At 51.9% G+C, this 15,938-nt stretch overlaps 1 protein-coding gene across 1 annotated transcript; it reads left to right on the top strand.

Annotated features, from left to right (window-relative positions):
- The first annotated feature begins 13,816 nt into the window (after positions 1 to 13,816).
- On the top strand, positions 13,817 to 15,690 carry LOC149358830 (TOX high mobility group box family member 4-A-like). Its single transcript, XM_089568928.1, has one exon. The coding sequence runs from the start codon at positions 14,373 to 14,375 to the stop codon at positions 15,636 to 15,638; it is 1,266 nt and encodes a 421-aa protein (XP_089425054.1). The 5' UTR covers positions 13,817 to 14,372; the 3' UTR covers positions 15,639 to 15,690.
- Positions 15,691 to 15,938: the final 248 nt, after the last annotated feature.

Here is a 15,938-nt window from a genome sequence, read left to right as displayed (position 1 = left end):
AAACTGGGGGCGCTAGCGTCGCACTTTTTCCGCGCAGGCGCAGAAGGTTTTCTGCAAGTTGTCAATTGTAGCAGGAGGCAACAGCGAGTCCGGATGGTAGCAACAGCACTTGGTGACTATTGTGGTTAAAGGATTGTGTGCATGAAGATGTAGATCGGCCAGGTCACGGATCTGCGCCTAAATTCCTTGATCTTATTTACCATCTAAGTGTAGCTATGGTGGAGCAATTTCGGACAGAATGATCCCAAGGCTAATTCTACCAGTAGCTAAAAACAACCTCAAACCCACCCCATGTTGAGGTTCCCCAGGTGAGGTTGGGAAAGCCTTTATTGTCAAGTGGACGTAGCTGAGCCGGTGATGATGATAATGATGATGATAATTGTGTTCATACACTTTCGCTGCCTTTTGGAAGGAGATACACTAAGTTTATTTGTGGCCCGTTACTCCGATGTCAGTAGTAGGCCGAACAATAATCAGTACAGTGCGAAGTTGCAGACACCACTAGCAATGTGCCTTCGTATGCACACACACTTCTTAATGATCGTATTGTAGCAAAGTTTGAGGGAACAGAAAATTTCGTGATGATGATCACCTCTGTAATAAGAATAATTTGCAGGCGGAACCAGAACATTGAAATTCCTCAGTAAACCTGCGTTTGTTTTATATTTAAATTATATGCGATTACAGTTGCAGTTGACAGAAGTCGTGGCTAAACTTAATTTTCATTTATGCTTTAATGCAGATCAAACGAGTTCGCAAGTTGCTCATGCGTTTTGAACACTGGCAATACATCAAAGAAATAAGCAGCATCAATTGTTTGCCCGCGAAAAAATTTCTCAGAACATTGGGCGAAAATGATCAGGAACAAGAAAGTTACTTGGCATCAAGAGTAAGTTTATGACAAGTTTAACTAAAATAAAACAAACCTACAAGCTAATCCGCTCTACACCTGGATCACCAAAATGCATGTAAAGCAGTAGGTTATCCTTTAATGCAGTAAGTGTACCTTCTCCTCGCGCTTTTCTTCAAGTAGCTCCCAGAGAGCCTTTTGTATTCTTCGAGGCCATCGTCTGCGCTCGCAAACACATGGGTGCTCATTTGACATCCAGATGGGCTTAGACCTTTATTGCTAATGGGCTCCCACTGAAGAATACCGGCCAGTAGGAAACCGAACACGGGAGTCAAAATGCTGTTGTATAATGCGTGTCACGCATTAATGAAACAAGAAGTTTTGCTCTTCCGAAGCTTACAGAACTGCGACAGGTACAGGGCCATCCGTCATCGGCACCCGCAAACATGTGGTGGGCGAAAAACGTGTTGACGCGTGTGCAGGCTTCCAGGGCTAAGGAAAAGGAGAGCCAAACAGATCGAATCTCTACCCCCCCCCCCCCCCCCCCCCTCCACCTTCTTATTCTGCCTTTGCTGCCAAGAATAGCTACAGAATATGTGCAAATCTAATCGCAAGAGGATAGCGCGCGAACGCGCGCACGAGATGGACAAATAATAGAAACTTAACACGACCGATCATTGTCGCGCATCATCTCGTATAAACGCCTAACGTCCGCGCGGCGATACGTGCGTCGCGGGGTGACGCACCGATTTCCTCACTTCGATCGAGCTGCAACCACTACCGCCTCTACGCAGTACTCCGCGATCGGCCACGGCTATCCGGCCGCCGAATATTCTTAGCCGCTCGGCTCCGCTGCAGCATTCGTACCGCACGAGTCCCAATTCAAACAGAAAGCCAAAAGGCTACACTGCGGTAGATAGGATGAATGTGTACGGACGCAAGGTACTGGTTCATGAGAGAGGGTGGTCTTCGTTAGCCCCTACCCGCTCCGTCCCTTTCCCCTGTATCTTCCCTCGCTTTCACACTCTGAACGCTTTCCCGTGGGCTGAGATTAGCGGTCAAATCGTAGAGGCCTGACCGGAGAGGAGCATTCCCACGCGCATTCACGGATCGCTGCGCTTTTTGCGCCATCGACGCGCCGCCGTTCGAGAACGGCAGGCAGCGCACGTCGTTCGATTCAGTTGGGAGTCATTCGCCGCAGCTCGGAAGTGTCCGGGCCGGCCCGAAAAAAGCGACGGAGGAGTCGATTCGGGCCTGAGCTGCGTATACGCCATGTTACGTGTTTCGGTTCAGTTTTGGAGTCTATATACGTTCCCGCGGTCGCCTCTGTCTTCGACGGGGAAATGGAGAAGAGTTGTAAGAAGGCTTTCCAACTTCGTGGATCTAATTTTAATCTGGAGTGAACTCGAGGCGGGAAGACTGAAACAACACCAAGCCGCCGCGATCGCCTCAGGGCTAATCTCGGCCTGGAAAAGGGATGATGGTCGTGACACTGTCTCGCGAGATTTAGGAGATGGGGGGGGGGGGGGGGGGGGGGGGGGGGTGCTTAAAGCACACGTGCGCATGCGTGCGCACATGGCTGAAGGTAAATGCTACGCAATTTCCCCATTCTCAAGCCGAAGCCGAATGTCGAGCTTTGTTTTACTTGTGGTTTGATAAATATAACTCTACTGCATGGCATAGAAATGGCAAACCTTACGTTCTCGATCAGCCTCTTGTCCACTGTACATTTCAAAAGTTTCCGGTATGCACAGAGTGTCGGGGGAGAACAGGACAAAACGGAACATGACACAAAATGCGGCGTTTTGGTACCTGGCGCCTCCTAACTTTTGAACGTGCAGTTGGTTGGTTGGTAACAACTTTATTCATAGTCCTGCAGAGCTTTCGCCGACGGGGCCTTAGGTCTCCCACGTGGGGACGTCGAGGCGCTGCCTCGCCGTCGCCTCGCGGGCCTGCTGGACGGCCCAGAGTTGGTCCCCGAGGCTGGGGCTGCGCAAGGCAGCGGCCAACCGCGGCGGGAGGGTTCCGGAATTAGCACCGTGAAGGTTTTTGTTGCAGTCCCAGAGCATGTGAGTTAAAGTGGCTACATTGGCGTTGCAGACCTTGCATATATTTGTCGGGTATGTACCGGGGTAAAGCCTGTGGTATAGCTCCGGGTTGGGGTACGTGAGCGTCTGCAGTTGTCTGAGGGTCACCGCGTGCGCCCTGTCCAGCTTGTCGCTGGGCGGAGGGAAGGTTCGGCGGGCCAGGCAGAAGGCCTTGGTAATTTCGTTGTAGCTGGTCAAGCAGTCTTTGGTGCTATTCCACGGACGACGGTCGCCGGCGCGGTTCGCGAGCTCGCGCGCCTTGGCGTGTGCCGTCTCGTTGCGGTTGCGATACGTCCTCGATACTTCTCCCATGTGCGCCGGGAACCATTGAATTCTGGTTTGGAATTCTACCTCCTGCTGGACTTGTCGGTTCCTCAGGACTCGGGCCGCTCTCTGTGAGATCCATCCTTTGGCGAAGTTTCTAACCGTCTGACGCGAGTCGCAGAGAACCACGGTGCACGTCGGATCCGTGAGGGCGAGTGCCACCGCCGCTTCCTCCGCCTCTTCTGCGCGTTCGCACGCTACACTTGACGTTATGCGCGTTTTGCCGCATGAATCGACGACCGCAACCGCGAATCGCGAGCGTTCTGCGTATTCCGCGGCGTCAACGAACCTTGTCCCCGTATCTTCTCCGTGGCTGTGCAGGAGAGCTCTGGCCCTGGCTACTCTTCTTCCCCGATTGTGTTCCGGGTGGACGTTTCGTGGAATCGGGTCGACTCTTAGCGTTTGTCTGATCGCGTTTGGAATGGCGACTTTCTGGCCTTGTTGTACGTGGTAACGGATGCCGAGACTTTCCATGATCTGGCGGCCTGCTGTCGTTCCCGTTAATCTTTCCAGTTGTGAAGTGCGCTGCGCCTCGGCGATTTCGCTAAGCGTGTTGTGAAGTCCGAGCTGGAGCAAGCGATGCGTGCTGGTGGACTCGGGTAGACCCAGTGCTATCTTGTACACCCTGCGAATGAGGACATTGATCTTGGCTTCTTCTCCCTTGTACCAGTTGTGGAATGCCGCAACGTACGCAATATGGCTAATGACGAAAGAGTGTATGAGTCGTGTGAGACTCTCCTCCCTCATTCCGTTTCTTCTGCTAGTGACCCTCTTGAGGATTCGCATGGCGTTAGCTGTCTTGTGCTTTAATTTAGTGATCGTTTCGCCGTTGACGCCGTTGGCCTCGATTATCATGCCGAGGACCCTAATTGTGTGTACTATCGGGATGGTTGCTCCGTTTCTCGTACGTAGTCTGATCTCTTCGTACTCGCGCTTTGTCGTTGCCGCATTCCGACCACTCCCGGTTGGTCTGCCCCTCTGCGTGGGGCGGTAGAGTAGGAGTTCCGACTTTTTCGGCGAACATCGTAAACCCGTACCCTCTAGGTATTCCTCTATTGTCTCGATTGCTAGTTGCAGTGCCGTTTCGATGTGACCGTCGCTGCCTTTGTGCACCCAAAGGGTTATATCGTCGGCGTATATTGTGTGCCGGACGTCTTTCAGTTCTTGTAGCTTTTCTGCTAGGCCGATCATGACCAGGTTGAAGAGCGTGGGCGAGATGACGGAGCCCTGCGGGGTGCCGGTGCTCCCCAGCGTTTGCTCTTCTAGCTGGAGGTCCCCTGCCACTAAAACAGCTCGCCTGTCTGTCAAGAAATCTTTAACGTAGTTGTACGTGCGTACACCTAGGTTATGGCGCGATATCTGGTGTAAGATCGCCGAGTGCGCGATTCTATCGAACGCGCTTTCAAGGTCGAGGCCGAGAATTGCTTTGGAGTCAATTGGATATTTATTTGGCATTATTCACCAAGATTTCACTGCAACATAATCTCAGACAGATGAGATCGGAGGTCGAGTTTTTCAAAGCAGGGCGAAAATTTTGAATTGAGGATAGGTGGACTGAAACGTGATAAAAAAAGAGCTTAGTTACTACAATTGGTTGTAGGTCTTAGCTTATGGACAATTTAAGAATTTTTCGCCTCGCCTTTTAAGGAAAGAACCCTTTTAGCAGCAGGCTGCACGCGGGGCAAAAAGTGACACGGTGGTAACGTTTGGTTTAGGGGGGTTTAATGTCCCAAAGTCACTCAGGCTATGAGGGACGACGTAGTGAAGGGATCTGGAAATTTCAATCACCTGGGGTTCTTTAACGTGCACTGGCATTAACGTCTCAAAGCGACTCAGGCATTGAGGGACGCCGTAGTGAAGGGCTCCGGAAATTTCGACCGCCTGGCGTTCTTTAACGTGCACTGACATCGCACAGTACATGGACCCCTAGAATTTCGCCTCCATCGAAATTCAACTGCCGCGGCCGTGATCGAACCCGCGTCTTTCGTGTCAGCAGATGAGTGCCATAACCACTGAACCACCGTGGTGGCTTAAATGTCTATTGCCTTTGGAGCACCAGGAGCATGGCAGGATGCATCCTCCTCGGTGGCCGTTGAACGTTTACTTAGAGCCCTGAGTTTGATTAAAGAGCACTGTGCTCTAGCCTTACAAGTCAGGATGTGCGGCAAATTAAAGTGGGCAAGTAGATCTTTTCTAATGGCTCATTAATTTCGAGCAGATGTTCATCTGTTCACGATTGAAGTTATTTAGCACAGTTCACTCGTGTCTGGAGCTACAGTGGACGTCCCAGTTGTTGGACATAATATAGTAAATAAAATATCCAATTCTACCTTTATCTTGGAACACGTTCGGCTTCCACATACGAAAGCTGAAGCCGTGTAAGGTGATCTGCGTGCTATCCCAACGTCGTGGTTTTACTTATGTTGTTTTTCAGGCGTTTCTAGGACGTTCGGACGCGGCATTTTATAGAACGGATAATACTTTTTTCCCACGCAAGGCATTTGATCCTCAAAAACGCATTAGCGAAAAAGCGACAAGTGGTGCGCTTATCTCTTACGACGAACAGGAAGTGTCGGTTCTAGTCGAGCGCACCGCAGATCTTTGTCGCGAAAGCTCATGTTCGTCTAATCCCAGCTGGCGTCGACGTCGAGTCTCGCGCGATCAGATTAACGCGTGTCCACTTAGCCGAGGAATGGTTACGGAATTTGTTGTCACAAAGATGCTGTCGATTGAGAATTGGATCAACCCGCATTTGAGAGTTAATCTCGGAGTAGAGACTGCGACGGAGAGCAATTTCTTGGCACTCGTTGCTTCGCTTCTCTCTTCATCGAGGAAACACGGCTACGGAAAAGTGTCATGCGTTTTGCGTTATGCGTGGCTTTGTAGACTGAGCGGAACAACTTCCTGGAGAAAACGTATACGAGGTGTGTTAGAAAAGTATCCGACTTTATTTTTTTTTTGCGAACACCTGATGGATATGAAACAAGCGCGCTTACAGCAGCCGACCTTGAACCCTCGTGCGCATGCACGAATTTTTTCCCGCCTGCCGATAGCGTCAGTCGCTGGGAAGCAGCGTTTGAGTGAGGCAGTGCGCAGTGCTCTCGTCGGTTTTTTGTTGCAAGGAAAATGGCGGAGCGAGAGGAGCAGCGCTACTACCTCAAATTTTGCCAGAAACTTGGCGACAGCCAAGTGGAAACCATTCGAAATGTTCAGACGGCTTTCGGTGATGATGCTATGAGCAGCACACAGATTAAGCAGTGGTGCAACTGGTTTAAAGACGGCCGCACGTCTGTGGAGAGAGAGCCACGCTACGGTCGGCCATCAACATGCCTAAATTACTAGGTAATTGCCGAAGTGAACGCTGTGGTGATGCGGGACTGTTGTGTGACTATCCGAGAAATTGCGGAAGAGGTGGATATCAGCAATTTTTCTGCACATTCCATTATCACCAAAGATTCGGCCATGGAGAGAGTTGCGGCGAAATTCGTGCTGAAGCTGCTGACGGTGGAGAAAAAGCAGCTTCGTGCTGAAGTCTCACAGGAGATGCTGGATTCCACAAACAGTTACCCTGACTTCACCGACGCCGTAATCACTAGTGAAGAGTCTTGGGTGTACGGTACGATCCGGAAACCAAATCCCAGTCGTCACAGAGGACGCATTCCACGTCACCAAGACCAAAGAAGGCCCGCCAAGAGCGCAGCAATGTCAAAGTTTTTCTGACTGCTTTTTTGACTCCCTCTGTGTGGCACACCACGAGTACGCACCCCACAGGATCAAATATGACTAAAGAGTACTACAGGGATGTCCTCCATCGCCTACGCGGTGCTGTGCGGCGCAAGAGACCGGAATTGAGGTCAACAAGAAATTGGCGCATCCCTCGCGGCATTGCTCCTGCACATTCCTCGCATTTGATTCAGACTTTTCTGGCGAAAAACCAGACTCCTGTAGTTCAACAGGCTCCTTACTCTCCTGATATGTCCCCCTACGACTTCTGGCTGTTTCCTAAAATCAAGAGGCCATTGAAAGGAGCGCGATTTCAGAAAAGAAAGGACATTATGGCTGCAACGACAGCAGAGCTAAATTCCATTCCGAAAAGGGCCTTTTCGGAATACTTCCAACAATGGCAGCACCGCTGGGAGATGTATATGGAGCCCCAAGGAGACTACTTTGAAGGTTATTAGGTTTCTAACGCTCCAGTTATGCCAGTTTTTTTTCTTCGGCCAAAGGTCGGATACTTTTCTAACAGACCTCGTAAACTGACAGCAACGCAGGAATAGTGTGCCTCCTAGTTCAAAACACTGAAGTAGAATTTTATGTGGAAGCATTTAGGTGGACGTGTGCGGCGTTTCTATTGGTTAATCTTGACACCACATTCTAGAGCAGGGAAAAAGGCAAATCCTCACCAGACCATTGAGCTTAAGTGCGGCCTGTCAGCGTTAATAAAAATACACAGTTCAAGCCTTGGTTATCCGTGAATGTACACACAAAAGTTTGCAGCCTTAGGTCCATCAGTTCTTTCCTCATGAGTTTTCTCCTTCTGCTCTACAGATCTTACTGACGGCCAGAAATATCGTGGAAAATGTTAACGAAAATTTTGGCAGTGGCTTAGCTCTGCTACGCCAGGAGGGCGAGGTGTCCACATCTCAGTGGACACCTGAACCAGAGGGAAGGCACATAACCGCCCTCTTGGAACAGTGGGCACCTCAACCGTGCTTTAAGCTAAGTGGCGGTAGTGACAGGTGTGCGCTGCATGCGCTGGCATTGACAACGTTATGCCAGAAACGCGGCGCTGAAGCCATAGGCCTTCGGCGTTCGTTGTGATCATTGGCGTTGGCATTGAAAACGCTTTACACGCCGATCATTTTGAGGAAAGTAAGTGCGCATAATGGCTCCCTGGGTCAGGGACGCCTGAATCGCGCTTATAGGTACGTGATGAGAGAGAGAGAGATGTAGGCTGCAGGCATTGAGAAGGTTGTGCCAGAAACGCGGCGCTGAAGCCATAGGCCGTCGGCGTTCAATGTGTTCATTGCGTTGGCGTTGACAACTCCGGTCATTTTCGGAAAGGAAGACGAGCGCGCGCGGCGAGGCACGCCAGCTGGGCGTAGTGACGTCACATGTTCCTCGCGCATGCGCAGCACGGCTCTCCAGGAGCCACGCGAAGCTGCTCAACCTCGGCCAGTGTAGCTCACGCTACAACATCCTTCCTTCGATACTTTGACCTGGTATAGGTCCCAGCGCACGCCGGACAACCCGGAATCGAGGCCACCCACGCACAAGTTCGATATAGAGCCGATGGAGTAGTGGATGGTCCGAACCAGGTGGTGGTGACGATGAAAAGCATTTATTTGGTATTTTACATAGAGGTGCACGGGGAGAGACCCCTAGTGGGTCTCGCCCCTTACAGTACCGGGCGGAGTCCTTCATTCCGGGATCCCGTTATTCATGACCGCTGCGCAGCTCCGCCGAACCAGGGCCTGTTGGGTCGATAGTTGCTGGCAGCCGAACAAGGCCGCCTCCCAGCCCTCTTGGGTAGGGGAAAAGGTGATGGGAGGCAGCCGGCGTAGCCCGAACATCCTACCACGACCACACCACTCATTTCAAACTCGGACGAAGGCAATGCCCGCCGCCGCACCACTCCCTTTGGAGGGAGCAGCAGGTGGTGTGGAGACTTCAGACCGGCTCCTTCCCCGACCGAAATGTGTACTCGCACATGTTTACTGAAATCTCAAGCCCCAGCTGCCACTTCTGTGGCCAAAAGCTATTTTAGATCACGTAATCCGGGAGTGTGAAGCGCATCCTCGGCCTCAGGTTCATAACTGCCCCCTCCCCTGACACGTGGCTTTCAGTAAAGTCCAGTGACGACCCAGGCAAAGTACAGCGACGGCCGAGACATTCAAGTAAATGTCGCCGAATGGGCATGTGTGGTCCGAGACCTGAATGGTCTGTCCTTCCTCTACTGACCACCACTCTACTCTTTTCTCACTCGCTCACTTGGACTCCGTTGATTTTGAGGAAAGGCACATAACAGGCTCCCTAGGTCAGTGGACACCATATGATGGTGGGGAAAACTGAAAATTCGTTTTTGAGGAAAGGAAATGGAGCAGTTATTGTCCCGCATGTCTCGTGCGACACCGGCACCACGCCGTAAGGGAGGAAGGTGGCAGTGAAAGAAGAAAGAGAGAGAGAATGGTGCCGTAGTGGAGGGCTCCGGAAAATTCAGAGGGTGCGCTTTGTTGACCTAAAGCGCGGAGAGGCGAAAGACTTAAGCGCGATGTTGCTGCTAGTATCACTGATGTGTGGTTAAAATGTTAAGCTTCGCCTCTGAGAGTGGAACGCGACAGTGTCTTCCAACGCTGCCAGGGAGTCCCCAGAACGCCATCGCCCGTTCGGCTCTACGTCTTGCTTGTCGGTAAATTAGTTTTTGAGGAAAGGAAATGTATCTGTCTCGCACATCTCGGTGGACACCTGAACCTCGCCTTAAGGTAAGGGAGGAAGATGGGAGTGAACGAAGACGCCGTATTCACTAGACGCGCCTTTGTTCATTCCAAACCATCGAGCTGGCATGGCGGAGTGGTTACCGTGCTCGTCTCGCACTCCGGAGACCGGGGTTCGATTCCCGAACTCGACCAAATTCCTACTCGGGTTTATTGATTTATCTGGCCTGACTAGAAAGGTTAATTAGGCTAATTGGGTGATTAAGCAATTAACTAAAGTCATTCCCACTTACTTGGAGCATTACTATACGATCCTTTAAATTAGTTGCATGGTTACTAGGCAAAGTACAATTAACCCCGTTTGAAATTCGCGCTCTGTGACGTCACGACCGTTTCGACCAATTGAAAAGCGTGACATTTCTGTCGACAACTCCTGCTTACTACGAGGAGGCATTGAAGGCTTCCGCCTTAATAATTTCGATCAATGGTGATTTTTAACGTGCACTGCCATCCCACAGCACGCGGGCGCCTTTGCGTTTCGCCTCCATCGACACGCGGCCGCCGCGGCCGGGATCGCACCACTCCGGCTCCGTAGCCGAGCGCCATAACCACTGAGCCCGGAGTGGCGATGACGTTATTTGCATGCCGCGTTTCGGCCGCGCGTTTTAAGTGTGAGTGGCTCACTGGCTCATTGGACAGCTCAATCGCTGAATGGTTGCGACTGCCACTGAGAGAAGGATGAAAAGGAAAAGTGCACGGGCCTGCCAACTGGCTCAAGCCGAGCCACCACCGCTGCCACGTGCAGGGGCCGTATTACGAAACTTTGTCAAAAATCTGTCAAAAATCTGTCAAAAATCTGTCAAAAATCTGTCAAAATGACAAGTTTTTGATTTGACAGTTCCGTAATACGGGCCCAGATAGAAGAGAGTTGAAAGATAAGAGGACAGAGAAAGAGAGAGAGTAAAGACGCGCGTCGCAACAGCCGCGTCCGCCGGAACGGACGCTGGCTGAAAAAACAGATACACGGCCGCAGCCCGAAGGCTGCAAACCGAATGCCTCCCCTCCTCCCCCGCTGAATGTGCGCGATGGCATCCACCTACAAATTGAAACAATTATGCGCCTTTACTTTTCTCAAAACCAGCCGAAGGTTTAAAAAATAAAGATTGGTTTTTGAGAAACGGAAGTACCCAGTACCTGTCTCTCACACCTCGGAGGACGCCCGAACCGGCTGTAGTAGAAGAGAGGAAGGTGGGAGTAAGAGAAGAAAGGAAGAAAGAGGTACCGCAGTGGAGGTCTCCGGAATAATTTCGACCACATGGGGATCTTTAACGTGCACCGACATCGCACAGCACACGGGCGTCTTTTGCGTTTCGCCTCCATCGGAACGCGGCCGTCGCGGTCGGTTTCGAACCCGGCTACTCTGGCTCAGTAGCTGAGCGCCTTAACCACTGAGCCACCACGGCGGGCCAGTCAGAAAGGCTCTGCAAATGGTTTGGGAGTCAGTGAGAATGCTAGTGTTGTTTGTCTGGGATACTGCCATGACAGTAGCGATTTTTTTTTTCCGTACTACGTATTGTTGGCTTGCACTGTGAGCCCTGTGGCCACATGCGATTAATTGCCGACTACCACCGCGGTCATCGCTGTTGTAGATTAGTAGTCAGCGGCATCCGTTTACACGGCGCGCCTGTCTTCTGAGCTAGCAGTGCAAAAAAGAGAAGGAATGCGAAGGAAGAAGCGGAAACGAAAGCGAAATCGCTCTTCCTCGTGGTCATTCGCCGCAAGATAGTAAACATACGCGCGCATGAGGGTTAACAAGGCGTCAGCGCTACGCTACTGCATCGCTGGGCCCAGCCGGTTTCAAAAAGGATGCGCTCTCGTGGAGGCGCAGTAATTGCCGGAGCCGTCCGACCGGTATGGTTATCGGAGTAGCGTCGTCGGGCGCGTGCCTCCAAGCGTGCTGCTGCTGCCTATCGCGAGGAAGCACCTAGCGAGCCTCTGCCGAGGGAGAGAGTTGTGATTGGGGGCAATCAGTTTAATGAGCTTCGGAGACTCCCATCTCTGTACGCGCGGTATCGCGCGGGCGCTCCTCTACAGGACCTTTTTTTCTGGGTCCGCTTTTCTTCCTTTTTCTTTTCGCTCTCTCTCTCTTTCCCTCTCCCGATCTATGTGGTTTCCTTGCTTTTTTCCCTCCGCATAGAGCCAACTTCCGCTAACTTGACCGTGTCCGGATAGCGCGAATTGGTCGCATTATGCTAAGCGGCCGAATTAGGGAAAGAGGACGGAAGACACACTGAAGCTGCATGGCGCCTTCGCACGCGATCCAATTAAGCGCGTTAATCGTGTTAAGTGGGGTGAAATTATGTTGATTGCCACGTGCTCGAATATATTCGAGTTGGAGGGCTGAGGCAACTGCAAATGGTTGTAATCATGCGAACCTCATTATTGCTTTTATTTTTTTTATTAGTACTGCGAAAAATTAGCTACTCAGTTTATTAGAGAAGCGAACATTCTCCAGGTTGTAACAGGGTGACGAAAAAAGCAAATATAAGCACAGTATGAGCTTGATCAGTACTGAACATATGGTGAGCTGTATAATGTGTGGTTACACAGGCAGTGAATAATATCGAAAAAAATTGTAACCAAGGGCACGACAGGTTGCTGTTATGTGCATTAGTAAAAGGCGTGCCAAAATTTTTTGCCCTGTGCAAGCGCAAGCATGCATCACAGCTTCGTGGCCGATGCTTGATGCATGCAGCTCCTACTCAATTATACGCTGACGCGGTGGCTGAATGGCCCGGTGTTCGATTGCTAATCCTTAAATCTCCAGGTCATATACCGTCCGGGGTGCCTCATTTTAATGAAGGCAAAATAAAAAAAAATTAGGCAGTGGGTTAGCTCTGGTTAAGCCTGGATATACAAGCGAAAAGCTTCAGTTATGCATGGTTTGACGTCATGGCTGTGGCAGTTCGCGCACAATGCACTGTGAGCATCACGATAACGGTGGAGGCGTTCGGCCGTCCACACGCTGCCTGTACGGAGGCGGAGGAGGAGACGGAAATCGGCGCGGTTAAAACTTAAAACTGCCCGCAGGAATGCGGAGAGGAGGGTTGCCGGCTGCGACGCGGGCAACACGTGGCTGCAACTAGAGTTACTGTATATGCTACCAAAGGTAACATACCTTTGGTAGCATATACAGTAACTCTAGCTGCAACGAAAGGTCAAACGGTGGGCGAGGAGGCGAAGCGCGCAGTGGTAGAGACAGCGAGGAGACGGCGCACATGCGCAGTAGCGCGCGGCTGCTCCGAACGGTCAGGCGACGGAGTCCGCGGCGGCGACGGTTGCGGCAGCGGCGATGAACGACCACCTGCGCGGCTCGTGACGTCACTCGGTTTCGCGCATGCGCATAACTCACCAGTTCGGCTTACGCTAAGCTCGTCTCTGACCCGCGTAGTGAAGCTTTTCGCTTCAAAAATTGCCGACGATTACACTTTTCGGTAATTCGATTTTTGAGCGCCGCTGCTGCGGTACTTGAGCCGTAGGTGACCGCATACGGAACAAGCAGAGCCGATCGGATGCGTCTGGGTTTCGGCTTGAGCAGCACGCACAGCGGTCCGCCGCCGCTGAGCCTCGCCTCGGGCGAACGTACGGACGGCGGCGGGTGCCTCGATGCGCGCATTCCTTGGCGGAGGGGGCGCGCGCATCGAGGCACCCTCGTCTTCACCAACGTTCATGGAACTAAACTTTGTCTTCACGGTATCACCATCTTTCATTTTCCGCTGCGCTCTGCGTTCGCTTCGTTACGCCAAGGGACGACAGCGACGCCATTCACCGCAGGAACGAGCTGTGCTCTAAAACGCCCGTGTGCTATGTGATGTTAGCGCGCTTAAAGAACCCGAAGTGGTCTCAGTTAATCGAGAGCCCCCCGCTACGGCGTCCCTCATACCACCCGTGCCGGTTCGGGTCGTTAAAACCCCACATACTATAGCAACCATGGTAACGTCATGGTGGTGCCACTTCAGCGCATTCAAATGAACAAATGGAATTTTGCGGTAGAGGATCGCGTTCGACAGTGCTAACGGTTGTTGCTCTTTAGCAGTCTTGGAGGCTCTAGACCGGACGGTATAACTTCCGTGTCGAGCATGTCTCGGTAGCGACGCACGGCTCGCACGACGCTTTGCGTCTCGTTCCGCCGCATGCGTTTGCTGTGCGCAATTTCATCCGGAATTTAGTGCTGGTGCCTTCACGCGTGTTCTAGGCCTAGGACGAACTACACGCACTTTCCGTGGTCGTGCTTACCGCGGTAGCTCATCTGGTTCATTTGAAACGGTCACTCAGGCGGCGGTTCTATTCCCTGGCGGTCAAGTCTTTCCCGTTTCTTATTACCTTAACCTTGGTTTTCATTATTCTCTTTTTTTAGTCTTGGCTGTTGTGACTTTCGATCGAATAACTTTGTGCTGTGCCTTGCTTACAACTTTGTGCTGTGCCTTGCTTATGAGCCCTCCGTGAATAGGGAAGCGAAACATTTCGCATTTAATCCGATGCAGTGCGGTTACCAGAAAGAAAGAAGAAAATTGGCAGCGCAGCCATCTAAATGCGGTTTGTGAGCAGCTGACGGTTTTGTCAAGAAAAACGAAGTCTTGATTTACACGTGGTACTAGTGCGTGCAGAGAATGTTCGATGATCGAAGGCATCCCGGACATCTGCAGTGACAGCGCACTTTCCACTCTGGATGACATGGATCCACGGCAGCATAGAGCCATTGACCGCCTGGGCAAGACGTCTTTGTACACGACCACTTTCCGTTCCTCGACGCCATCCCATGACCCTTACCTGGAAAAGGGACTGTCTGATGCAGCGCAGGCCACTCCGTCGCCACCGCAAGACGCGCTGGTGATAGACCTACCCAGGGCACTCTCCGAACCGATGCCCCCGTACGGGGCTATGGCTGGCGGCTCTCCGCCGGGATCCAGTGACAGTCTGCTGGTACAGGACAATACCAGCGAGGACCACAATACCAGTGAGGGCATCGCGCAGCCGCTGGACTTTTCAGAGGAAATGTTCATGGACATCGCCGGCGGCAACAAGCTCAGCCTGGACACCATGCACAAGAAGAAGCACCGAGACCCCAACGAGCCCCAAAAGCCTATCTCTGCGTTTGGGATGTTCTTCCGTGACACCCAAGCTGTTATCAAGGCCCAGAATCCCAACGCCAGCTTTGGCGAGGTCTCCCAGATAGCGGCGTCCATGTGGGAAGGTCTTGATGAGGACCAGAAGAACGAGTATGCCAAGAAGACTGCAGCTGCCAAGAGCGAGTACCGCAAGGCTCGCTCTGCGTACAGGTGCAGCTTAATGTTCAACAGTACTGCAGACCAGCCCGGCATGATGCAAGAGAGCGACTTTTCCAGCTCTCCGACTACAGCAACTCCGCCGCCTGAGGAACTCCTGTCACCAATACAAAGTGGCAATCCTCTGCTGACCTCTGCAATGGGAGAAGGTTCCCCACTGCACGGCTACATGACGCTGCCACCTACACAGGACAAGCCCAGCTCCCAGCAGCTTTCTTCAACGCAACTGGGTTCTCCAACATTGTTTCGTCAGTCGCACCGCCATGCTGAAGGGCAGAAGCACTGCCGTGCCCAGCACGTGGCCTCTGGCCCGGCTTTCGTTCCTCTCTGTAAGGCTGGTAAAATACCCAAGCCTTCGTCATCCCTCTCCAGGCAAGCTCCAAGCAGTAGCGGAGGCACGATGAATCACCGAGGACCTCTGACTGCAGAAGCCAGCCGCAGGCGGTGCACCCGTAACGGCTGCCCCAACCCACCCGTAGAGTCGCATGAGTGGGACGGCGAGTACTGTAGCAGCGAGTGTGTCGTCACGCACTGCAAGGACGTCTTCTCAGCCTGGGTAGCGCAGCGCAAAATTGGCAGCAAGAAACCTGCCAAGTGAAGCGTGCAGGCGTGTTCGAGTTGCTAGCGCTTGCCTACAAAGAAGCCCTCTTCAAGTACCCGGTGTGAGTTCTTCTGGGAGGTTATCGCTTGCCCTTTCCACGACATTTTCTTTGTTTTGATACTTCCTTCATAGAATTGTTCGCTTTGTTTTGCTGCTTCCTTCATTATTTTCGTCCGCTTTCAGTGTATTTTGCTCTTCCTTGTTCTGTCTGTTTTTCCGGTCACGTTTTGCGGCAGAAAGATCGGTCACTGCAGCATAATTTAATGAATGCATTAAATGTTAAGTTCTGAACATACG

This window comes from Amblyomma mixtum, chromosome 2 (assembly GCF_055824585.1).
Source record: "Amblyomma mixtum isolate Tamu chromosome 2, ASM5582458v1, whole genome shotgun sequence".
NCBI lineage: Eukaryota > Metazoa > Arthropoda > Arachnida > Ixodida > Ixodidae > Amblyomma > Amblyomma mixtum.
This window is presented reverse-complemented; position numbering and strand designations above follow the sequence as displayed.

Bases quoted from the DNA above. Each gene is read 5' to 3' on its own strand.
- LOC149358830 (XM_089568928.1), top strand. From the start codon at position 14,373: ATGATCGAAGGCATCCCGGACATCTGCAGTGACAGCGCACTTTCCACT.